This window comes from Scyliorhinus torazame, chromosome 30 (assembly GCF_047496885.1).
Source record: "Scyliorhinus torazame isolate Kashiwa2021f chromosome 30, sScyTor2.1, whole genome shotgun sequence".
Lineage (NCBI taxonomy): Eukaryota > Metazoa > Chordata > Chondrichthyes > Carcharhiniformes > Scyliorhinidae > Scyliorhinus > Scyliorhinus torazame.
Genome location: NC_092736.1, coordinates 9,882,693 through 9,909,596, shown reverse-complemented (window position 1 = coordinate 9,909,596; position 26,904 = coordinate 9,882,693). Strand labels below are relative to the sequence as shown.

The window sequence follows — 26,904 nt, the reverse complement described above, 5'->3', positions numbered from 1 at the left end:
ACTGGCCATAGCGTTGAGAGACTCTAGGAAATGGAGGGGAACACCGAGTGTCACTCTACGCAGATGACCTACTGCTGTATGTGGCGGATCCTGTGGAGGGGATGACAGAGGTCATGCAGATATTGAGGGAGTTTGGAGATTTTTCGGGATATAGGCTTAATATGGGGAAGAGTGAGCTTTTCGTAGTACACCCCGGGGATCAGGGAAGAGGGATAGACGGCCTGCCGTTAAGGAGAGCGGAAAGGAGCTTCCGATATTTGGGGATTCAGGTAGCCAGGAGCTGGGGAACTTTACACAAACTCAATCTGACGCGGCTGGTGGAGCAGATGGAGGAGGATTTCAAGAGGTGGGATATGCTGCCGCTCTCATTGGCGGGCAGAGTGCAGGCGGTCAAGATGATGGTCCTCCCAAGGTTTCTTTTTGTGTTTCAATGTTTCCCCATTTCGATCACCAAGGCCTTTTTTAAGAAAATAGATAGGATTGTTATGAGCTTTGTGTGGGCAGGGAAGACCCCGAGGGTAAGGAGGGGGTTCCTGCAGCGCAGCAGGGACAGAGGGAGACTGGCGTTGCCGAATCTGGACGATTATTACTGGGCCGCCAATGTGGCGATGGTTTGCAAGTGGATGAGGGAGGGTGAGGGGGCAGCGTGGAAGAGGCTGGAGATGGCGTCCTGTAAAGGAACGAGTCTAAAGGCGCTGGTGACGGCGCCGCTACCGCTCTCCCCGAAAAGGTATACCACGAACCCAGTGGTGGCGGCAACCTTAAGGATCTGGGGGCAATGGAGGCGACATAGGGGGGTGACGGGTGCCTCGGTGTGGTCCCCTATCAGGAACAACCATAGGTTTGTCCCAGGAAGGATGGACGGAGGGTTCCAGAGCTGGCATTGGGCAGGAATTAGGAGATTGAGAGATTTGTTTATCGACGGGATGTTTGCGAGCCTGGGAGCGCTGGAGGAAAAGTATAAGTTGCCCCCGGGGAATATCTTTAGATACATGCAAGTGAGGGCGTTTACGAGGCAACAGGCGAGGGAATTTCCGCTGCTCCCGACACAGGGGATCCAGGATCGAGTGATTTCGGGGGTATGGGTCGGGGAGGGCAAAGTGTCCGAAATATATCAGGAGATGAGAGACGAGGGGGAGGCGCTGGTAGAGGAGCTGAAGGGAAAATGGGAAGAAGAGCTGGGGGAGGAGATTGAGGAGGGTCTGTGGGCTGATGCCCTAAGTAGGGTAAATTCCTCTTCCTCGTGTGCCAGGCTTAGCCTGATACAATTCAAGGTTCTACACAGAGCACACATGACGGGAGCGAGGCTGAGCAGGTTCTTCGGGGTGGAGGACAGGTGTGAGTGGTGCTTGGGAAGCCCGGCGAACCACACACATATGTTTTAGTCGTGTCCGGCACTGGATGAGTACTGGAGGGGAGTGGCAAGAGTGATTTCAAAGGTGGTGAAGATCCGGGTCAAGCCAGGTTGGGGGTTAGCTATATTTGGGGTAGCGGATGAGCCAGGAGTGCAGGAGGCGAAAGAGGACGATATTCTGGCCTTTGCGTCCCTGGTAGCCCGGCGAAGGATCTTACTCATGTGGAAGGAAGCGAACCCCCCCGGCGTGGAGGCCTGGACAAACGATATGGCAGGGTTCATAAAACTGGAACGGATGAAGTTTGCGTTGAGAGGATCGGTTCAGGGGTTCTCCAGGCGGTGGCAACCGTTCCTTGACTATCTCGCGGAACGTTAAGGGAATATAGATCGTCAGCAACAGCAGCCCGGGGGGGGGGGGGCGGGGGGGGGGGGCAACCTGTTTGTTCTGGTGTTCTGGTTGGGGTGGAGGGGGGGGGGGGGGAGAGAGCATTATTTTGTGTTACTTTGTTAGTTCACTATTTTATTTAAATAATGTTATCTATTAGTTATTGTGTTATCTATTTTGTTGATTTGTAAGGTGGAAAAATTGTGTTTGAAAACTTTAATAAAATATATTTAAAAATTTAACAAAAAATTAGTTCTCAGGATGTGGGCGACACTGGCTAGGACAGCATTTATTGCCCATCCCCAACTGCCCTTGAGAAGGAGGTGGCGTGCTGCCTCCCTGAAAAGCTGCAGGCCATGTGTTGTCGGAACTCCCACCATGTTAGTCTTGGAGTTCCTAGATTTTGACCCAGAAACAGCGAAAGACAGTGAATAATTGGGAGTCTGATTCTGGCAACTATTTAAAGCCCCAGCCTTCCCCGTTTATTTCGGGTTGCAATTTCAGAAATCGGATTTCTTGTTCAGTAATAATTGTTAGGGTGACAGAGTATTCCAGGCTTAAGTTGCCTGATGTGTATTCTACACATTTTAAAAGAAAATCAGCTAGTGAATTTGTTCAAAGTAACATGATGGTTGAATGGCAGCGGTGGCCATTTCGCCAAATGTGTGTACTTGGCCAGGCCAGTTTGGATACTTCGGTATTGGCCTCCTTTCCTGGCCTTGATGCCATTTAGCTTTGTTTCCTATGAAGCTACACAGCTGACCTGAGCAAAGTGGTCCCCCCGATTGTGAAGATATATATGTATGACATGGCAGGTGTAATGGATTGGGAATTAACTAAAAGCGGCACGGTAGCACAGTGGCTAGCACTATTGCTTCACAGCTCCAGGGTCCGAGGTTCGATTCCCGCTTGGGTCACTGTCTGTGCGGAGTCTGCACGTTCTCCCTGTGTCTGCGTTTCCTCCGGGTGCTCTAGTGTCATGGGAGTGTTCCTTTAAGGAATGGTTTTGTCTTATCTCATGGCTTCAGTGATGTCATTATGTGGGTGGAGCTGGGCTGTGGCTCTTTGAGTTTCACTTTCGCTTTGAGTTGGACTGGTTTGAACTGCACAGGTTGAAAGAAGTGTTTTTCTCTATCTTAATTTTAAAAGCTTGGTAACTTAAAAGAGACGACTGCTTTCTGGAAGGAATGCAAATCTGCTGTTTGAAAAGGGGAACAGAGTATCAATAACAAGTCTTATAGCAGTGAGAATGCAGTGTGCTGGAACACGCCTTTGAAAAGGGATTTCTGGTTTTACTTGGATTTTGTTATTTAATTGGAACAGTTCAGGGGACGTCATTAAGGGTTTATACATAGATTATTGTAGCTGTGTGGGGTCTTTATGTTGTTGATAAAAATTCTTGCTGTGTGTGTTTATACAAATGTTAACTAAATTCTTAGAATAAAGCTGTTTCTTTTCATTAAAAGCTCCTAAGAAGTCTGTTGAATAACACTTGAAAAGCAGGCTCTTGTGCTCATCCTAGCCAAATTCAACAAACAGTTATAGGTCAGATGAACTCCATAATATACTTTGGAGTTTTCTAAACCCTGGACCATAACACTGGTTTCCTCCCACAGGTCCCGAAAGACATGCTTGTTAGGTGAATTGGACATTCTGAATTCTCCGTCTGTGCTCCCGAACAGGTGCTGGAGTCTGGAGACTAGGGGATTTTCACAGTAACTTCATTACAGTGTTAATGTAAGCCTACTTGTGTCAATAAAGATTATATTTTAAATAAAGATTGTAAAATTATATTTTAGCCTTGGGGAAAGTACCTCTCTATGAAATCTCTTAGAAATTACTTTTAAAAAGAAAGAAAAAGTGCAGACTGGTCGAGTGTCTTTGAATTTGCTCAAAATGCCTTGCATTTCAAAATTGTGACACTAGGAGTTGGTTAGGGCCCTCTCAATGATCATTCTTGAAGCTATCCACATGCCTGCTCTACTAGGATAGTAATAAATTTACTTCAAGCTTTTGAGTGTGAATGAGCAACATCTAGAAATGAAAAGATCAACAAATGGGAGTCCCTCAAGATTTACCTGAACAAAGAGAAATTCATGATTCTGATGCCTGAGTGCGCCCCTTAAAAATAGAACAAGCAAACTCATTAAGAACGCTACACGAGTCATTCGGTGCCTTCTCCAGTGCAGGTCCTTGTTTTGGAAATGTGCCAAAATGACATACTTGTTACAGAAATATAAAGTGGATTGGTTCTGTAATGCAGAAAAGTGTGAGGTGATTCATTTTGGAAGGAATAACAGGAAGACAGAGTACTGGGCTAATGGTAAGATTCTTGGCAGTGTGGATGAGCAGAGAGATCTCGGTGTCCATGTACATAGATCCCTGAAAGTTGCCACCCAGGTTAAGAGGGTTGTTAAGAAGGCGTACGGTGTGTTAGCTTTTATTGGTAGAGGGATTGAGTTTCGGAGCCATGATGCCATGTTGCAGCTGTACAAAACTCTGGTGCGGCCGCATTTGGAGTATTGCGTGCAATTCTGGTTGCCGCATTATAGGAAGGATGTGGAAGCATTGGAAAGGGTGCAGAGGAGATTTACCAGAATGTTGCCTGGTATGGAGGGACGATCTTATGAGGAAAGGCGGAGGGACTTGAGGCTGTTTTCGTTAAAGAGAAGGTTAAGAGGTGACTTAATTGAGGCATACAAGATGATTAGAGGATTGGATAGGGTGGACAGTGAGAGCCTTTTTCCTCGGATGGTGATGTCTAGCACGAGGGGACATAGCTTTAAATTGAGGGGAGATAGATATAAGACAGATGTCAGAGGTAGGTTCTTTACTCAGAGAGTAGTAAGGGCGTGGAATGCCCTGCCTGCAACAGTAGTGGACTCGCCAACACTAAGGGCATTCAAATGGTCATTGGATAGACATATGGACGATAACGGAATAGTGTAGATGTGCTTTAGAGTGGTTTCACAGGTCGGCGCAACATCGAGGGCCGACGGGCCTGTACTGCGCTGTAACGTTCTATGTTCTAGGTGGTACAGTGATATGAAGTAACATATGTATTCAGCCGGATCCAATTTCAGGATTGCCGCCGAAAGACCAAGACCCGCGACTTAGCCGAGCCCTTAATAACCCTTGGTCCTTGCAGACTAATCAGACAAGAGCTGCAAACATTGCAACGAGTGCTTGTGAGGATCAGCAGAAACTACTGTGCTATGTTATCATAGAATTTACAGTGCAGATACTTTACCTTCAGCTGTATTTTCTTTTGCAGTTCCTCCATAGCTTCTTGTTGTGCTGCACTGAGTGCGGCCAGCCTCTCCTCTCGTTCCCTGCCAATAGAGTAACAGCAATTAGGAAAAGGATATAGAAGAAAAATAGCATGTCAGACGGAAGATGTGCAGTGCTGCATTTTTTTTTTCTAACTAAACTCAACCCATGGAAGGGGCCAGATTGAAGTAACTCACTTTACAGGGTGAGAAGTTACATCTCCTGAAATGTGTACTCCTGCCTGTATAACATGAACAGAGTTTGAGAAAAGGAGTACACATAATATCCCAAAGAAGTTTGAATAATTGTGCAAGTCTGCTTATAGTATAATGTAAATTAGCAATGTCGTCCTGTGAATGTTGGCAGGCAAAGGGGGGAAACTTGTACAGACTGTAAAGTTGTGAGTTGGGGGGAATGTTCCCCAGATTATTCATGTTTTTGTATTTTTGAATATGTTTGGAATAAAATACATTTTTTTTAAAAAGTGAATGTTTGGCAGGGTATTAAACCATTGACAGTATGACACAAGTCAGGAGTGTGACTGAATAGTCCCCTCTTTCTGGACATGCACAATTCCAATATTCAAGAAACGTGACACCATCCAGGACAAAGCAGCCCAGTAGATTGGTACCCCATCCACAAACATTCACTCCCTCCACCACCGATGAACAGTGGTAGCCGTGAGCATCATCTACAAGGTGCACTGCTGGAACTCACCAAGGCTCCTTCGCCAGCACCTTCAAAACCCACGACCACCATTTAGAAGGACAACAGCAGCAGATACCTGGCAACCCCACCACCTGGAGGCTCCTCTCCAAGCTCCTCACCATCCTGACTTGGAAACGTATCATCACTGGGGCTGTTTAGCACAGGGCTTAATCGCTGGCTTTGAAAGCAGACCAAGGCAGGCCAGCAGCACGGTTCAATTCCCGTACCAGCCTCCCCGAACAGGCGCCGGAATGTGGCGACTAGGGGCTTTTCACAGTAACTTCATTTGAAGCCTACTTGTGACAATAAGCGATTTTGATTCATTCATTTTCATTTCATTTAATTCCTATACTGTCGCTGGGTCGAAATCCTGGAATCCCTCACTAACAGTGGGTGTACCTACACCACGTGGACTGCAGCGGTTCAAAAAGGCAGCTCACCTTCTCAAGGACAATTAAGGGTGGGCAATAAATGCTGGCCTGGCCATGGAAGCCAACATCGCTTGAATGAAGGGCCTCCAAAGCTTATCCTGCCCTACAATTCACACTCCAAAAAGTTGAACCGAATGGTAATCAGGACCAGGAAACAGCAGTTATATTTTCTCTCCCAAACCCATGGATGCACAGCAACATTCTAGTGACCCAAATGCATCTGCCAGTGTGATCAGCACATTTAATCGGTGGCCTTGCGTGGTCGGTATGTCATAGCGTTACACCAATTGGCTCCAGGAGCCTGCACGGGAATCTGCTTAACAAATGGCACAAACCTCGCTCTTTCACGTGCAGCATCTTCCCTTGCTTTCTCTTTCTCTTGTCGCTGTTGTTCAATCCGTGCCTCCTGTTCTCTCCTTTTCAACATAAGTTCCTCCACACGGGCCTGGCGCTCTGCCTCCAGCGCTCGCTTGCGTTCCTGCATTCAGCCAGATTATTATTATTTTTATTTTTTTTACACAGAGGTTATTTCATTGTAAAACAGATCAAAAATAATGTAATACTTTTCAAAATTTCCACTGTCCTTTCACTGACTTCTGACTGGGGCACGCAGGGTCAGCTGCCCTCCAATAACTAGACCAAGTGTATATCATTAATGTGTGTCCCTAGACACTGCTCAATCAGCTGGAGTTATACTAAACCCTGTCCATGCTTTTTCAGATGAGTCATTTGATAAAGGGCAGAAGCAGCAACTACGGCCAATTTTGCCCTCTGTAACCAGGTGCACATTCGTCACCTTTCACACTCTTTCACCTAATAACTCAACATAGAGCAGACACTGAAGTTGGGCCTTTGACATGGGCTAAACTCACTCAACCATTAAAGGAGCTGTATACAATCAGTGTAATGTCACTCTGATGTTTCAAATTGAATGCTTCATTCTCAAGTGCTTCAATTATCACATCATATCCAGTTTCCAGTAAAACAAAGCGGAAATATTTTTACAACTTCACACATAGAATGAGATTGATGTTTATAGGATTGGTAATAGAGCGAGATAACTACATGATGGTTGATGCTAAACTGGGGAGGTTGAGATGAAAGGACACATTGTTTGGGATAATCTTAAAAGGGCTTCAGTTATTGTACTTGTAAGTTATTTACTATTGTTAAATAATCTCAGAAATGTAATGACTATTATAAATTCAGTAGACTCTCTAGTGCAGTGTTAAGGGAGTGCTCTTTTGTCAGAGGCACCATTCTTTACATCTGTTGCTGAATTAGAATAGAGTCCACTATCGCATTCCATCTTTAAATATAGGCAATGACGGAGCATCCACAACCCCCTGAGTTAGAGAATTCCAATTGAGTGAAGTAATTGCTCCTCACCCTAAACAATTAGCCCGTTATCCTGAGATTGTGGCCCGGTGTTCCAGATTCCCCAGCCTGTAGAAATAACCTTTTCCATGTCTACCTCGCCAAGCCCCTTCAGAATACTCTCATGCTTTGTTGTACTGCCTCCCAGTGAAACCATATCTTTCCTTAAATATGGAAATCAAAGCCGCACACAACTCCAGGGTAGAGGGGTCAATTACTAGGGGGCATAGGTTTAAGGTGCGAGGGGCAAGGTTTAGAGGAGATGTACGAGGTAAGTTTTTTTTTTACACAGAGGGTAGTGGGTGCCTGGAACTCGCTGCCGGAGGAGGTGGTGGAAGCACGGACAATAGTGATGTTTAAGGGGCATCTCGACAAATATATGAATCGGATGGGAATAGAGGGATACGAATCCCGTAAGCATAGAAGACTTTAGTTTAGACGGGCAGCATGGTCGGCGCAGGCTTGGAGGGCCAAAGGGCCTGTTCCTGTGCTGTATTTTCCTTGGTTCTTTGTGGTCTCACAAAGGTCCTGTACAACTGTAGCAGCAATTCTTCATTCCTGCACTCCAAGCCCCTTGCAACAAAGGTCAATGAACCATTTGCCTTCCTAATTGCTTGCTCCACCTGCATCCTAACTTTGTATTCCTTGTACGAGCACAGCCAGATCTCTTTGAACATCAATATTTACAAGTTTTGTACCTTTTAAAAAATATTCTGCTTTTCTAAACTTACAACCAAAGTGAATATCCTCCCGCTTCCCCACATTATACTCCATCGGCCATCTTGTTGCCCACTCACTTAGCCCTTCTATATCTCTATGCAGCTGGTCATCCTTCTCACAACTTACATTTCCACCTAGCTTTGCACTGTCAGCAAAATTAAATAAATTATTCCTTATAAATAGCTGAGACTCCACTACTGATCCTTGTAACACTCTACTAGTCACCACCTGACAACTTGAGAATGCCCCACTTATGCCAATGCCGTGCCCCGCTGTCATAACTCTTTATCATGCCGATAAACCTTTTGTGTAACACCTTATTGAATGCCTTTTGGAAATCTGGATATACTCTATCCATTGGATCCCCTGCTACGGGTTCACCCTGTTGATTCCCTTGTTTCCCGTTTCTTTATTTTTTTCTGTTATAATTTTGATCCACGTATGCTTAATGGATATATATCTTTAAGTCGAGCATGGGAAATGAGGAATTCAGAAGTTACGTAAGAGAACACTCTGCTAGATTTGAGCAACAGAATCTCAGACTTTGTGGCACGCGAGAGATGGGGTGAAACTCGGTTCGATTGGTTGGCTGCTGGCCAATGAATTGGCCAAAAGGCCATATTCTGCCCGGTAAGAGGTGGTGATTGGATTCTGCCTTAGTGGAATGATTTCCAGAGACCTAAGGAAAGCAGAGTCGAGACCTAGACACACAGAGAAGAGGACTGTTCTCGCTCCCTAATGTCTTCTCCAGAAACGCTGTGAGCTACTGTATTTCTCAAACTGCAGAGACCTGAAGGTCAGCACTACTGCCTCACAGTGCCACGGGTCTGGGTTCAATTCCAGCCTGGGGTGGCCGTGCGGAGTTTGCACATTATGCCCTGTGTCTGCGTGGGTTTACTCCCGCTGCTCTGGTTTCCTCCCACAGTCCAAAGATGTGCAGGTTAGGTGGATTGGCCATGCTAAATTGCCCTTAGCGTCCAGGGATGTGCTGGTTAGGTGGGGTTGCAGGAATAGGGTGGAAGACTGGGTAGGGTTGTCTTTCAGAGGATCAGTGCCTCGTTCCTCACTTTATTGGTTGTATGTATGAATCTACAGTGAAAACCATTACAGACTAGAAAACAGAAATCTCGATCTGAAAGCCTGGTTTGAAGGTCAGTGTGCTAGAAACAACCACCTGAAACAAGACTCTATCTTTTACTTATTATATTCAACTGTGTGTGTGTATGTGGGGGGGCAAGTTAAAGTGGGAGATTAGCAATTATCATAGAATCCCTGCAGTGCAGAAGGAAGTCATTTGGTCTATCAAGTCTACACGGACTCTCTGAAAGAACACTTTTCCTAGGCCCATGCCCCATCTTTGTAACTCCACCTAACCTTTTGGACATAAAGAGACAATTTAGCATGCCCAATCCACCTAACCTGCTCATCTTTGGACAGTGGGAGGAAACCGGAGCACCCGGAGGACAGACACGGGGAGAAAGTGGAAACTTTACGCAGACAGTGCCAAGGCGGGAATCAAACCCAGGTCTCTGGTGCTGTGAGGCAGCAACGCTAACCACTGTGCCACCGACGATTTGTTAACTAGTTGTATTTGCTGCATAATTTCATTATAGTTATATTAATAAAATAGTTATAATAAATAAAAGTACTGGGGACTACCGGTGGAGTTATGTAAGGGGAAGTAATGCATGAGGTGGCTCCCGCTAGGGTACTGCTCTTTTAGTCCTTTTCGATTAGTTTCTTTTTTTTAATAATCTTTGTTAGTGTCACACGTAGGCTTACATTAACACTGCAATTAAGTTACTGTGACAATCCCCTCGTCGTCACACTCCAGCGCCTCTTCGGGTTTACTGAGGGAGAATTCAGAATGCCCAATTCACCTAGCAGGCACGTCTTTCGGGACTTGTGGGAGGAAACCGGAGCGCCCGGGGGAAACCCACGCAGACACGGGGAGTACGTGTAGACTAGGCACAGACAGTGATCCAAGCCAGGAATCGGACCCTTAGTTTAGCCCGGGGGGGGGGGTGTTAAGTTAATTTGTGCTTTTATATTAATTTGGTTATAATGAAACATTTTCAATAAACATATATAAAAATAAATAAATAAGAAGTAATTGTGTTTAAATTTACAAACCTGGTGACTTTAATTATCGGGCAGCTAAGGGCCAAAAGACTTTGGGTATTTTATCGAAGAATCATTGGTTAATTCAATTGTGTTATGACTCTGGGTCAAGGGAGGCTGGAATTGACTGTGCCCTAGCCCAGGATGTCATAACAAGATCATACTTAATTTTCATTAGAAGCACCAATAAAGCAGGGAGTCTTTGTTTACGATTTAATCTAAGAGTTAGCATCTCTAACAAAGGAATTCTTCAGTCCCCACTCCTGAAGGCACTACTGCACCATCTTTAGTCCACCAAAAGCAAAAAAAAGTTTATTAGTCAGATCAAAGGTTATATGTAGATTGAGTTGCATCATCACTATAAAGCATATAAAATATAAGCATTTTTGAAAGATAATGTTTCCAATTGTTATTTCCCAATTTCTAACAGTTGCTTTATTTTTGTCCACATCATAGAGTGCATAAAAAGCACTCTCTCAGCAAGCAAACCACCACAAATGAACAGGAGACAGAAGCCATCTATTAAAATTACCCGTGAATACACAGCCACATCAAGGGGCACAGAGCCAATGATTTGTACTATGTTATTCTCTAATTCTGAATAACGACTGTAGACTTACAGTTAACACAAACACTTTATTCAAAGGGTTCGTTCTGCTTCCAGAGCTCAACTAGATATAAAACAGTCAAGAGGTATCACCAGTGAAACTAAGGTAAACTGCCTATGCTAAGCTATCCCTGTGTGCTGCTGCTCACTAGCTCTGTGCTTCTAAAAGAGGCAGATCCTGCCATGGGCTCGACTCTTTATACCCGTCTCTGATGCTCCCTCTAGTGATGCTGTGGCTGTCACATCTGTGCTGCAGTCCCTGGTGTATGTGCAGATGTATGTACAGATGTACAGATCACTACATGTACCAATGCAGCAAGATGGCAGCACGTTTTCAGGAATATCTCGGTCACATTTACTAAATCCACGGCTAAACCACTTCCCTTTTATTTTGTTTTTAATACAGGTTTGCTCAGATCACATTTGCAGGGCAATTATAGAACATACTCAGTGGTTTAACTTAATGTCAACGCTTATGTAAAGAAGCAATCAAGAACTGTCTTGATTCCAGAGCAAATCTGTTTCTGGAGCAAGTGCCAAGGGAAAGCAATTCACAGGCATTACAACTGTAGAGAAAATGTAGTCTATTAAATTATTTGTAATGTTTATTTCAATTTATACTCATAGCAAGTACAATAATCCATTAACAAGGTGTTTATCCAGAATGTACCTCCTCCTAAAAGAATGACTCTTCTCGCTAAGGCAAAGCATTGGCCTGTGTTTAAAATGCAGCAACGTTCTTTGGCTGGTCAGGTCTTTGAAGCAGACCTGATATACATTTTCTTTGCCTGTATGTTTCTAACCTGCACAGCCTCGTCCCGTGCTTGCTTCTCCTCTTGCCGACGATGTCGTTCTTCTTGCAGTTCATTCAGCCGCTGTTCATACTCTTTCAGTTTTGCAAGAACATCGTGACGCTTGTTTTGAGCTTCCAAGGTATTGATGAAAGCAATTTCGTTAACCTGAAGGGATAGGAAAAGATAAATAGATTTCCATTTCTATCACTATGGGTGGCATTTCTAAATTAGATTGTTAAACAATTGATTTAGTCCCCAAAAGGCCCATGGGCAGAGGTAAACTGTATGCACCAGTAAACCTCAGGCTCACTTCCTTGTGCAGTTAACTGATCTCAGTTGGGCAGAAACTTGGGGACTGTATTTCACATAGCCTTAAGCCAAAGAAGAAAAATCAAATAACTAAAGGATTCCACTCTTGATCACTGGCCAGTGACCTCCTGCACATGAGGACATGAGGTTAAGGACATGCTTGGGCTCAACTGAGAGGCTGACCACAGTCGCAATATCACTGGGACGCACTGCCATTAATCATGCATTAAGGCAGCCCATTTCTGTGAGGTAGCGGATGGCTGTCTATGGAACAAGACCTCAAAAATAATTAGGTCCTTCAGGAGAAGAGGTGAGAACGGTGCGGTGGCACAGTGGGTTATCACTGCTGCCTCACAGCGCCTGGGACATTGGTTCGGTTCCAGCCTTGGGTGACTGTCTGTGTGGAGCACGCACATTCTCCCGTATCTGCGTGGGTTTCCTCAGGGTGCTCTGGTTTCCTCCCACAGTCCAAAGATGGGCAGGTTAGATGGATTGGTCATGATCAAAGCGCAGGTAATGGTGATAGGGTGGGGGAATGGGCCTGGATAAAGTGCTCTTTCAGAGGGTCAGTGCAGACCCAATGGGCCAAATGGCCTCCTTCTGCGCTGTAGGGATTCTATGGAAAAGAAGAAACATATAAAGACTAGCTCATATAACTGGTTAAATTTCAAAACTTTCCCTCAACAAACTTTATAATGTTTCTCTTTTACTCCAAGTTCTGACACAGATCCAACACACCTCAGGGTTTTGATGGCAATTAAAAATCACATTTATTCTCACAGTTTTATTATGTTACCTGAAGCCCACGAGGCAATATATTGCCTGCTCAAGTTATCAATATGTAAATAATCTTGGGGTGCTGCCTTGAAACTCCCTTACCTGCACCTATTTATCAGTCCAGTCAGTCAACGTTTCTACAATATGTTATTTCATGCTCGTCATTCTGAAGCACCTTATTTATTTTGTTAAACGTATTGTACAAGTGTGTGTTGCTGTTGTTATCAAAGCAAAAATGTTTTCAACTAACTTTGGGTTTATATGCAACGGTGTAATCAGAAAATCAATAATCCAAGCCGATGTTCCCTTCTCCACAGGCATGGTCAGCATGTTCATGGCTGCCAGTGGTGCTAGGACAATTCAGGCTCAATCCCAGAAGAATCATGATTAACATTCTCAGACTCTGTCCAAACCACATCAGAATCATGAAGCTGTAACTTTAGTATCTCTCCCTTACCCTAAGCAGTTGTTCTTAGACCATTATGTACAAAGATTCAAGTGCCACATAGCCAGTATCTCAAGAATGGTTCCAGACCTTAGCTTCTTCCTCCTGTGCCTTTTTCACTATTGCTTGCAGTTGCAACTCCCGTTTTAACTCTGCGTGGAGCAGCTTTTCCTCCATCATCTTCCTCCTCTGCTCCAGAAGCTCCTCCTTCCATTTCCGCACTTCCTTCTCCTAAAGATATTCAGGATTCAAGTCAGGCGATTTTCAACGCCAACACTATTCCAATACATTTCTCACTTGAATAATGACCATCAGCAAAATCTAGAGTCACAATCGTCTTTGCTTCAGACAGCTGAAGCCCCAACCGAGTTTAAGGAGGGGGGATTTTCTTTCCCATTTTGTGTGTATGTGTATGGGGGGGCAGGATTATTGGCGCGGGAGCAGGAAATCTGAAGGGAATCCCAAAATGCGGTTTACACCAGCAGGACTTTGTGTACTAATTGTTCTCCCCCGCCCCGGTGAGGGGACACCGAATCTACCAGGACATGCAGCTATTGAGGAGAACCCACCAGAGGAGTTCAGGTGAGTGCACAGCTCGGTTATCCTCACTAGCTGCATGTCCTGGTAGATTCGGTGTCCCCTCACTGGGGCGGGGGAGAACAATCAGTACACAAAGTCATGCTGGCACAGGCTCTGCCCTCATGTGTGAGTTTGAACGGTTCTATTTTTAAAAAAAATGTTGTATCAGGATACCCTTTAAAAATGGCACCCGGTCTTTGAGAACCTAAGTTGCTGGCGGGGCAGTGGAAATTCCCCCACCCCCCCCCAATGTAAATAAAGCTTAAATATGGTGTCTGTGGATCAGCTATAAGACGCAAGCTTCAGCAGCAACAATGCAAAGGGCTCAATGTTTGAATTTACATACTCAGTCAGACTACTTATTTCTTATATTAATTAGCAAGTTGAAATGCAACTTGCTTTAATAGGTAACCTGGCAGAGGCACGTCACTAGAAAAATGTTTTTAAACCTTTAGCCAACTTTGCTCAAAATACTGAAAGATATCCATGGCACACTGGAACGAATTGCACCTATTGTCAACATTAGGCATTTCTAGGCCAGGCATATTACTTGCATCCACAGAAAGCTCCTTTTATTCTGCCCAAACAATATGTCTCGGTCTCAATCCCAGAAGACCACTCCTGTAGCACTGGTAAGACATTTAAAAAAAACTTTATATGACCTTTTTGACTGTAATTACCTAATCAGAGTTAATTAACAGTAGTTTGGTTCTGTACTTTATGTCCAGCTGAGCACTGGATTGAGAGTTGTCAAACTCATCATATGGGATCTCCCTACTATCAGCAGGGAAAGGAAGCAGCCCATCACTCTGAGCTGTATTTACCCCATGCCCCATGGGCAACGGGTCAGTATCTAATACACTGTGCCATCCATTTCCTCCCAGCTCTCCGCTTTTAACTCTTGCTGTCCTCAGCCGACTTTGCCCTACTTACTCGCTCCAACAATTTCTGTAGTTTCAGCGTTTGCTCCTCTCGCAGTTTTTCGCGGAGTTGTTGGGCTTTAAGCTGCTTTTCCTCATGTTTCCTTTTTGACTCTGCAATTGTCCTGTCGGCAGGAAATTTGAAACACTAATTCATTACCACAGAACCCAAATGCTTTGGCAAACAAAAAGGTCAAAACGCAGTACATTGGTTTACTCTGCAGATAACAACATGTAATGTAAAATGATAGCCAATCAAGGGTACACTGAGCAACAGGTTAAAATAATAATTTTAGTCACATTTTCCTTGATGGTGAGGAAAGTTTCTCGTGCATCTGGATGGCATGTCCGGGTGGCCGTGCTGGCTCTTCCTCTACAATATCTCCCCATGAGGTGCTCTGCCGCCAAGGTTCGCGTGCTAGAGAATAAAATTATACATTAAGAAACTAAATCCTAACACAGACAATTAAACCATTGCAAAGTTGTTTCGGGATCTTGAAATATTAGAACCATAGAATTCTTACAGTGCAGAAGGAGGCCATTCAGCCCATCGAGTCTGCATCAACCCTCTGAAAGAGCACCCTATCCAGGCCCAATTCCCGTAATCCCACCTAACCTAACCTGACAGTTTGCTCACATGAACACAAATCCAAGCATTTATCAAGCAGTGATTTAAATAAAATAAAAAACCTTTCTTGCCACAAGTAGGCTTACATTAACATTGCAATTAAGTTACTGTGAATCATAGAATTTACAGTGCAGAAGGAGGCCATTCGGCCCATCGAGTCTGCACCGGCTCTTGGAAAGAGCACCCTACCCAAGGTCCACACATCCACCCTATCCCCATAACCCAGTAACCCAACCCAACACTAAGGGCAATTTTGGACACTAAGGGCAATTTATCATGGCCAAGCCACCTAACCTGCACCTCTTTCGGGACTTGTGGGAGGAAACCGGAGCACCCGGAGGAAACCCACGCAGACACAGGGAGAACATGCAGACTCCGCACAGACAGTGACCCAAGCCGGAATCGAACCTGAGACCCTGGAGCTGTGAAGCATTTGTGCTATCCACAATGCTACCGTGCTCCCCTAGTCGCCACATTCCGGCGCCTGTTCGGGTACACAGAGGAAGAATTCAGAATTCTCAGCTGGTACGGGAATTGAACCTGGGCTGCTGGCCTTGTTCTGCATCACAAACCAGCTGTCTAGCCCACTGGGCTAAACCAGGATTTATTAAACACATTGAAAAATTAGACTGTGCATTTACTACCCATCAAACAATCCAGTAAAAACAAATTAAACAAGAGTGTTGATGGCCATGTTCAGAAATCCCAATTTAACTTAGTCTGGAGCTTAGAAGTTGGAAACTCCAATTCCCAATGAAACTTATGCCTCCTATTACAATCTCGGACTAGGGGCAGCACAGCGGCACAGTGGTTAGCACTGCTGCCTCACGCCGCCGAGGATCCGGGTTCGATCCCGGCCCCGGGTTATTGTGTGTGTGGAGTTTGCACATTTCCCTGCGTCTGCGTGGGGTCTCACCCCCACACCCAAAGATGTGCAGGGTAGGCGAACTGGCCACGCTAAATTGCCCCTAAATTGGAAAAAAAAAGAGAAATAGGCACTTTAAAGTTTTTAAAATACAATCTCAGGAAAACCAGACCCCAACAGTTTCTAGAATACCAGACAAGACTGTGAGGAAAGGATACTTCGCTCCAGTAGTGATTCCACACACAAATACGGGTATGGTGAATTAAAACAAACTATTACTAACATGGTATAAAACTCACTTTAACATCGTCCAAGAAAATAGCTTACAATTACCAGGAAACAATGTTCAACAATAAAGTAGTTGTATGCACGGTAGCATAGTGGTGGGGGATCTCATTGAAACTTACAAGATACTGAGAAGCCTAGATAGAGCGAATGTGGAGAGGGCGTTTCCACTAACAGGAGAAACTACAACCCGAGGGCACAGCCTCAGACTGAGGGATGACCCTTTTAAACTGAGATGAGGAGGAATTTCTTCAACCAGACGGTATTGAATCTGTGGAACTCATTGCCGCAGAAGGTTGTGGAGGCCAAATCACCGAGTGTCTTTAAGACAGGATAGATAGGTTCGTGATTAATGAGGGGGAGGGGTTTGTGGGCAGGAGGCAGGAGAATGGGAATGAGAAATATATAAGCCATGATTGAATGGCGGAGCAGACGTGATGGACTGAATGGCCTAATTCTGCTCCAATGTCTTCTGGTCTTATGGCTGGATTGAATTATGATCTTACTTTAACAATATTTTAATTGCACCTCTGTAGCCCCCAAATCTAGCTGCTTTTCAAACCAGGATTTTTAAAAAACATTACTGCAGCAGTCTGATATACCCTAACCCAGCTACATAGAATACAATATATATGTCTGAAATTCCTACATTCGTCTCACTCCCACACATGTGCTAACTTTTTCACATTTTTCAGGTCCAGGAGGGTACGGTGCACTTGCGCATAGTAAAAAAGAGAACTGCACAAAATCTGGCTCATGTGACTGGTTTCAGAGCACCATGAGCAGCAAATATCCCAGGTGCGGGACAAGGGATGGGGACACGAAGAAAGCCCCAAGAAGTGTCCTGGACGTAAAGATAAAAGACAGGGAACCAGAATGGGGTTCCAGTTAAGTTTAAAGAAAGGAGCAGAGAAAGAAGCTCCAGATCAAAGAAAGAGCATTCAAGGATCAGACTTTAATTTAATTTAATTTAATTTAATTTAATTTAATTTAATTTAATTTAATGGATTCGAGAGAAGCCCTGAAGATCCAGAAAAGCAGCTGAAGGTTGGTGACTCTTTGTTATGGGCCGTTGGGGGAAAGGTACCTTTTTGGAGCACTGCTTGGGGCGGCCAAATTGAGCTTGTAAAGCCGTGCTTAAATGCACTCGGAACTCCAGAAAAAGGGTTTCTTGGAAGGCGACATCAAAACCCTGCGAAGTGAGCTATTGTTTAAACTGTCTGAGTGGGATCAACTTTTGGAGAGAATTCCAACACAAGATCTTCAAACGAGGATATTGGAAACCCCTAGTAAGAAAGACAACGTTTTAGCAAGATTTGTTGACTCACACTGTGACAAATGTCTAGGTGGGTTGAGAAACCCATGGAATCTGGTTTGGTCACATGTGTCATTTATTGTGTACTGTGGTATGTTCAACCACAGTGCACCTGTTAATTCACACATGCCACATACGTGGCCTGAATGTTAGAGAACAAGATAGATACTGTAAATTGTTTATCTTTCTAAACTTGTATTGTGTTGTTTATTTTTGTTTGTTCCATACCCATGGAGTCGCATGGCTTTATTTACTTAGTTAATGTCTTGAATCTTAAACTTTGTCTACCTTAAACAAAATGTTACTGCTTCTTAACTGGATCTCCCCCGACAACCCGGGATTCAGCCGAAGGATCATAACAGCCATTAAGATTGAAATTACAACTCTTTTATACTAAAGCCTTGGTCTTGAAAGAAAATGCTACGTCACACTTTCATTGCATTTATTTACAGATTGTCTGTGTTGCAACAAAACAGCAACATATAATGAACGACTGATATATCAGTTGAATATATATTCGTTACAATGTACATACCTTCATAGTCAGCTAGAACATCATTCCAGTCGAGATTTTGGGATTGTGAGGAAACACTATAGAGAGACAAGCTGCCGCTGCCCATACTGGCCTACACAATAAAAGAATATCACTTTGATACATTAAACTACAGTGGCAACTACAGTCCAACGGTTACACCATTTTATTACAAAATGACTGCAACCTGCCAGCACAGGTAAGAAGACATGCTCAACACGAATGCTGTACCATAAAAGGATCTGAGCAGCAGGGTGTTCACCTTCAGAATTGCTGATTATCCTTCCGAGCTTGTGAACCACATATTTTATGAACATTTCCCTATTTATCCATATAACAGAAGCAGACAGAGGGTGCATCTTTTTAATTAGTGTTTGTTTCATGCAAGTAAAAGTCATCACAATACTAATATCGTCAGTTCTACTGAAAGTTCTCGAGGTAAACTGGGGTTGCCTTTTTTCCCCTCCTTTGAAATAGAAAAGTTTCAATTCCAAGGCTTGAGCCTTGGAAATCAGAAAATTATTTCCTGCTGCAATCTCAAATAGAAAATGGAATGGCTGCAGTTAAGACAAATAATGTTGGTGCAAAACTCTTCAAGAGTCCAGAAATAGAGATTTTAAAATGTTGAATTTGGACTTCCTGCTCATAGTATGATTGGTCAATGCCATGACATAACCCATACTTCCAATTTATCTTTGTGGGAATTGGGTGAACAATATTCTCCAAATGCCCCAGAAGGTTTTTTGGAAGCCAATGGATCTAGTACTCCAACTAACTGCTCACAATAAACTCTAAGTCTACCAGAACATTGACAGCCAAGAATGACCTGTTTTTTCACAAGCTTCTTCTATTACGTTTATCTTGCAGGTATTTTAATTTATAGTTCTTAATTTGTCTCCCATTTTTCCCACTATTTATTAATGATTTTGGTGCCATTGGGTTGAAGTTCAACCACTGTTACTTTCAGCGGGTTTTGTTTTCATACCATAATTTTACTGATCCAGTCATTCGAGCTCAATTATGACTCATCAGATCTTTTCAAAACTCCATTATTTTGCTTTCTCCTTCTCCTCCCATTTTCCTCAACACTTTTTAAAGTCTTCAAGGCCTTTACACAGACATTTATTTAATCTCTGTACTCCTACACCAACACGCAAGCACTCCAGGGCCTTGTGCGCTGTTCAAATTCAACATTCATGCACCCACTAAGCAGATAATTCCTTGGCAATACTCACAAAGACTGCAGTGTAACCACTTTTCAGTGCACCATACAGAGACCTCCATCAACTGCCAGAACAGAGGAGACTCCAAGATGGATAATGGAAACTGGCAAGATAATCACCAACTCACAAGGCACAGGTTCACACATATGGTACAGTAATATAGTAGGCATGGGAATGACGATTAGTATAATGTCAATAACAGAAGAAACATTATGCAATTTTGTTCAACAAAAAAGAAATAATACAAATTTGGCAGACTGTGCAATGCATCATGCAAGGCTTTTTACCCGCAAATATTTAGGAAGAAAAAGGGAAACGAGTATTTAAATATTGTCTTATTATAATATCCATGGGATGTCTCAAAATGCTGATAAGTGATATGGGTGTATTTGAAAATATACAGAGTGGCCTTAAGGAGCCAAAATCTAAGTAAAAATATCATAAACGTGATCCCCTGTGGGTAAATGCACCACCTGATGTGAAACTAAGTTCTATAAGACTGGGAATATTGCAAGGTTCATTCCTGTCGTTTGTTGAGGTAGCTTGTCTTATTTGGGCTAGCAGTAGTATCATTACAATTAGCCTTGGCCAATTTTCTTGTCCCTGGTCAGGACCTGACGAAAAATACTCATTTGTAGATTTCAGGTTTTGACCAATGTATGAACATACAGGAGCAGGAGTAGGCCACTTGGCCCCTCGAGCCTGCTCCACCATTTATTAAGAACATGGCTGATCTGATTTTAACCTCAGCTTCACGTTCCTGCCTCCCGCTGACAACCTTTCTGCCTTAAAGATGATCAAGGACTCTGCCTCAACCATCTTTGGAGGAAAAGTATTCCAAAGAGTCTCAACCTTCAAAGAAAAAGGTTTCCCCTCACCTCTGACCTAAATGGGTGACCTCTTATTTTGAAACAATGACCTTGAGATCCAGATTCTCCCGCTAGAGGAAACATCAACCATGTCAAGGCCCTTTGGGATCCTATATGTTCCAATCAAGAGGGAGAATAAAACCGCTTCTATATCCTGTTTTCTTAAACTTAGGTCATCCCTCTCTACTGTGCTAATAATCACCTCTAATTAACCGAACAATCCTTCCATTTTTTCCTAACTTTCTATCCTTCCTAAAAGTCACATACCCTTCAATATCCAGGCCCCAATCTATGCCATCCTGCAGCCATGTCTCTGTAATGGTTATTAGGTTGTACTCACTTATTTCTATTTGCAATATCACTTCATGGTTTGTTTCGAATGCTGCACGCATTACAGAACCTTAATTTTGTTCTTTTATTATTTTTGCAACCTCTAGACTTATCTGTTGATTTACCGTCTGACTTGTACTCTCTGTCTCTTCATATCACGGTCTGTTTATCATTTCCCACATTAGTACCTTCCTCTCTTACCTCGTTTCTACTCACATTGGATTCCCTTCCTCCATTTAGTTTAAAACCCTTTCTCCTTCCCTTGTTATGTGTTTCACAATAACACTTGTCTCAGCATGATCCAGATGTAGACCGTCCCAACGGTACAGCCCCCACTTCCGCAGTCCAGGTGCCAGTACTCCAAGAACCGGTACCCACTTCTCCCACACCGGTCTTTCAGGTCATACAATCACGGAAATCCAAGGTAACGTAAGAGCATACATTTAGGTGAGGGCTACCAACATATGTGGAACTGTACCTTCGCACCTTCATGGAAGAGAAAAGGTAAGCTACAAATTGTATTACTACATTGAATTGCAACCAACAACAACGCAACTGCAGGAGTTGCAAGCCGTACTCACCGAGAACTCGCTTTCAGTGTCAGTCTCTAGGTTTATGTTATTGTTTTCCTCAGCCTGTATTTCTCTTGTTAATTGCTCTTCCTCTGCGATGGCATTAGCAATCGCTTCTTCATTCTCCTTTTCCAGACGATTCGCCAGTTCCTCTCCTTTAGCAAGAACTGCTGCCATAGATTGCTGAAGGGGAACAGTTTGCAGCAGGTTTGGATAATGATAAAATAAATACAAGGGCACCACCACAAACAGAGAGGAAGTTGGTTCTAAACACAACTCTTCTGTACTCGCATATTACTCTTCTGTACTTGTATATTACTGTTACTAGTAGGTACAGTAACAAAATCTATTACAATGAAAGTGCAAGTCTGTTCTACAATTAAATCCACTACATGGCACAGATACACTGCAGTAATCTAACTGGCTGTTCATTCAGAATTAATCCCAAAAGAGCAAACTGCACACCATGTGCTCCCTAAACAGAACACCAAAGGTGGGATTCTCCCATCCTGCGGCAGAGTGTCCACGTCGTCATAAACGCCGGCGCGTTTTACGACGGTGTGAACGGGCCGCTGCCAGGAGTAATTCTGGCCCCTACAGGAGGCCAGCTCGGCACTGGAGCAGTTCGCGCCGTTCCAGCTGCCGATACCGGCGCGAACTGTGCGCCGCGGGGTCTGCCCACGCGCAGTGGCGCCGGCACCAACGCGCGCATGTGCAGTGACCTCCTTCAATGCGCCGGCCCCGACACAACATGGCGCAGGGCTACAGGGGCTGGCGCGTAGGAAAAGAGGCACCCAGCCAGAGAGGCCGGCCCGCCGATTGGTGGGCCCCGATCACGGGCCAGGACACATCGGAGGCCCCCCCCTAGAGTCGGAACCCCCCTTCCCCCCCCACATGCCGCCACCTGACCCGTCAACGCCCAGGTCCCGCCGGCTCAGAGCAATTTAGAACGGCACCGGCGGGACTCTTTTTTTTTCTTACGGCTGCTCGGCCAATCCGGGCTGGATAATCGCCGGGGGTGGGGGCTCGTAGAGCAGCCTGCGACCGGCGCCACGCCAACCACGCCGACGCCAATGGCACCGATTCTCCGCTCTGCGGAGAATCGCTTGCCGCTGTCAGGGCGGGGTGGCCCGGTCGCGGGGATTCTCCGTCCCGCCCCAGGGCTGGGAGAATCCCACCCCAAATCTTAACGCCCAAAGACAGTCATCATTCAAATTCTGATTCGCTACTTTTTAATTCTATCCATATTTCTCAAGAGTAGTTGTGCTCAACATTGATGGAGCACTTCTGGCATCCAGTATCATAAATTCCAAGGTAGGTACAGTGTGAAGAGTCCAAGTACAGCTCCCACTCTTTCCCTTTACTCAGTCCCCAAAATATGCCTGACCATATTGGGATTCAAATCCAAAACTGCCTCAGCTACACTGACTTCATCATAGATTATCATAGAATTTACAGTGCAGAAGGAGGCCATCCGGCCCATCGAGTCTGCACCGGCTCTTGGAAAGAGCACCCTACCCAAGGTCAACACCTCCACCCTATCCCCATAACCCAGTAACCCAACCCAACACTAAGGCCAATTTTGGACACTAAGGGCAATTTATCATGGCCAATCCACCTAACCTGCACATCTTTGGACTGTGGTAGGAAACCGGAGCACCCGGAGGAAACCCACGCACACACGGGGAGGATGTGCAGACTCCGCACAGACAGTGACCCAAGCCGGAATCGAACATGGGACCCTGGAGCTGTGAAGCAATTGTACTATTCACAATGCTACCGTGCTGCCCACATCTATGCTTCACATAGATCTACCTACGGTGATAATCTGGCAGTGCGCAACATTACAGGCACAATGGTCCATATGATCAACATTGCGAAATGTACGATTAATTATTTATAGCGACATACAGCCCTCCTCATTTTGGTAGATGAAGTTGTGTTAAGTATAATAACGTTAAGGTCAAGTTATTCTGAATTTTCTTCGTACAAAACTCAAAACAGTACAACAGTGCCCGAGTTGCATAACACAGCACATATTGCATGAATGTCTGCAGACATGCACCGACGTTCCAAAGTTTGGCACGCAGAAAAGCTAGCACTGAACAAACGATGTGGCATTAATCAATGACCCTCACTTATGTTGACAGGTTATCAGGTATAAAATGAAAGCTCAAACTCCAACACATTGCAAGCACTCGACTCCTCCACGAGGGAAGTGAATCTTTAAAGACAGGATGCAGAAAGAACAAACAGGTTCCAAAATAAATATAGGGGAGATTAAGGGGAGTACGTGTGACTTATGGAGAAGGGTGAGAAATGTACAAAACTACCAGAAAAATGGTCTCTGTGTTCCTGAAATCAACACAGTCTAATCCAAATTTCATGTGACAAATCACATTTCCCCACCCCCCTTTAAAAGTTGAGCATGAAGCAATTTCATAATCTCAATAAATCAATAGAAATGTCCCTCTTGTGCTTTTCTTACATTAGACACACATTTAAAACATTCCAGCCCAGTGACACAATTGGATTTAGCAACTCTTCATGACAGATCATAATATTCAACCCAAAAATGAGGGAAAAGATTTCATTTGTCCCAGAGTAACTGGACATTAAAAATTATACTGTGTGTTTAATCCACAGGACGTTATTTTGTATAATTTCTTCCTTTTGATTCTGTAAAGTTACTTCCCTCAAATCAATCAAAAGTTGCCAAATCCAGTTCTGCATCAGGGGGCTGGAATGTTTCCGTGGTATAGTTCCACAGGCACCTGCAGCTCTACATGAACTGATCCAAGCAGCTTTCTCTAAGACACAGAGCACAAGAGTGGCGAGAGCATCACAGCCCAGCTTGATCCCTCTTTTCACCAAATGCTCATACACAGGCATGTTCTGGGATCACTGGCTATAGACCAGCAGTGGGGTCCTGGCGAGTGTTTGCTGTCTCCAAGGCCAAATTGATCACCTGCGACCACTCCTCCGACTAAGTTAGCACAGAAAGGAATGACATGTGTGACTTATAGTCAAGGCTTAGTCAATTCAGGGCAGCTTTATCCATCATATCAAGAGAGTTGTTGCTAGATTTTTATTGTAACCAACGCAGAATTAGAATGTGACCCTGCAGTACTCTGTGACAGGTTTGGCCCAAACCTTTAAATTCTTACTTAGCAACTGTAAAATTGATCAATGCCACAGAAATAAAGAATACACAATGTAATGCTTTATTCATTTAGCAAATAACAGTCTCCCTTTAAAAAATATATATATTCTCATTCAATTTTTAACATTTTAAATCTACAACACAACAAAGTAAAACAACAAACACAAAAATCCCCAATCCCCCCCCCCACCCCAATCCTTCAACGCCACATTAACACAATGCAAACGCCCCACACCCCCTCTCAATAGCTGACGGTAACCAGCTCTTTATAATATAAACACACCCCATCTCTATTGGGCCCCCCTCACTCATCCCCCTCAAAATGAACTCAACCGTCTCGAAGGACAGGAATTCCATCAAGTTCCCCAGCCATACTGGGGCCCAGGGCGGCAAGACAAGCCTCCATCCCAACAGGACACCGCCTGCGAGCCGAAGGCTAAAACATCTGCCCCCTCTCCCGTCTGCAGCTCCGGCAATTCCGACACCCCAAGTACGGCTCCCAGGAGGCTGGGCTCCAAATCCATGTGCAGGATCACCGATATGGTGCTGAAAAAAACAACCTCCAGAATTTCTCCAACTTCGGGCAGAACCAAAACATATGTACACGATTGGCCAGACCCCTCCCACACTATTCACAAATGTCCTCCACCCCCTCAAATAACTCGCTTATTCTCGACTTCATGTACCACCTTCATCTGTATCAACCCCAGCCTCGCACACAAGGTTGAGGCATTCAATCTCCGCAGCACCTCACACCACAACCTCTCCTCCAGCGCTACCCCCTGCTCCTCCTTTCACTTGGCCTTAACCCCTGAACTACACCATATCTGCCTCGAAAGTCCTCGCCGAGATCGCCAAGATTTTTTTTTTTTAAATTCCAATTAAGGATCAATTTAGTGTGGCCAGTCCACCTATCCTGCACATCTTTCGGGCTGTGGGGGTGTGCCCCACACAGACACTGGAGAAAGTGTAAACTCCACATGGGCAGTAACCCCGGGGCCATAATTGAACCCACATCCTCGGCGTCTGAGGCAGCTGTGCTAATTACTGCGCCATTGTGCTGTCGAAATCTCCCATCAACTCCTCCAAACCCCTGGTGTGAGGTGCTCCGGAGGGTGAATGCCTCCACCTCATGTGCGAGGTTGGGGCTGATACAGCTGAAGGTGGTATATAGAGCGCACCTCACGAGGGCGAGGATGAGCCGATTTTTTGAAGGAGTAGAAGACGTGTGTGAGCGTTGTGGGGGGGGGGCCTCTAATCACGTTCATATGTTTTGGTCCTGTCCACAGCTAGGGGAGTACTGGAAGGAGGTTTTTAGGGTAATTTCCAAGGTGGTGCGCGTGAAACTGGACCCAGGTCCCTGGGAGGCCATATTCGGGGTGTCGGACCAGCCAGGGTTGGAACGGGTGCGGAGGCAGATATCATAGCCTTCGCCTCGTTGATCGCCCGAAGGCGGATCCTGCTGGGATGGAGAGCAGCCTCTCCACCCAGTGCCCTGGCGTGACGGGGGGACCTGTTGAAATACTTGACCCTTGAAAAGGTTAAGTTCGAACTGAGGGGAAGCTCGGAGGGATTCCACAATTCATAGGCACTATTTATTATGCACTTTCAAGAACTGGATAACATCGAACATTAGTTGGGGGGGTGGGGGGTGGATGGGAGGGTTGGGGAGGGAGGCGGGCTGTGTATATTAAGGATGACTATGGGTAATCTCTGATTCCTTTTTGTCATTTGTTTATGTAAACATGCGGGCTGATGTTTGGGGGTTGGTGGGAGGATGGGATCGTTGTTAGTGTTATGGGGATTGACAAATCTGTTGCTGATTATTGTTTATTGTTGGTGGGTGTAAATTCGGGAGAAAATGTAAAAAAGGAGAATAAAAATATTTACATTTTTTTAAAAACACCTCCAAACCCGCAAACTGCCCTTTTAGAAACAAGGCCTTCATTTCCATCATCCCCCGCTTCTCCCATCCCCAAAACGTAGCATCCAACCTCGGCGGCCTAAACCCATAATTCCCTCAGGTCGGCATCAGCTTCGACCCCACCCCTCACTTCGGGTGCTGCTGAAATTGCCTCCACATCTTCCACCTGGCCACTATCACCGGACTCCCCGAATACCTCCCCGGGGCGAACGGGAGTGCCGCCATTGCCATCGCCCGCAATCCCAACCCCAAACAAGAGCCTGCCTCCATCCTCACCCACAAAGCCTCCGGCTCCCAGCTCCAGCTCCAGACCTTCTCAGAGTTCGCCCCAATACATCAAGTTTGGACGGGCCAGGTCCCTTAACTGCTGTCCTCTCTCAAGCACCATCTTCCGAATCCTT

General features: G+C 44.8%; 1 protein-coding gene across 2 annotated transcripts in view; it reads right to left on the bottom strand.

Moving 5' to 3' along the window:
- The window catches only part of scaper (S-phase cyclin A-associated protein in the ER), a 464,954-nt gene that overhangs the window by 326,612 nt on the left and 111,438 nt on the right, over positions 1–26,904 (bottom strand). For both annotated transcript variants that reach the window (XM_072492784.1, XM_072492785.1), the window contains 8 exons: positions 21,426–21,599; positions 18,426–18,516; positions 15,098–15,215; positions 14,811–14,922; positions 13,389–13,529; positions 11,777–11,932; positions 6,484–6,626; positions 4,990–5,071 (listed from right to left, as the gene is read on the bottom strand). In XM_072492784.1, coding sequence (XP_072348885.1) covers positions 4,990–5,071; positions 6,484–6,626; positions 11,777–11,932; positions 13,389–13,529; positions 14,811–14,922; positions 15,098–15,215; positions 18,426–18,516; positions 21,426–21,599 — 1,017 coding nt within the window. The remainder of the gene's footprint in view (positions 1–4,989; positions 5,072–6,483; positions 6,627–11,776; positions 11,933–13,388; positions 13,530–14,810; positions 14,923–15,097; positions 15,216–18,425; positions 18,517–21,425; positions 21,600–26,904) is intronic.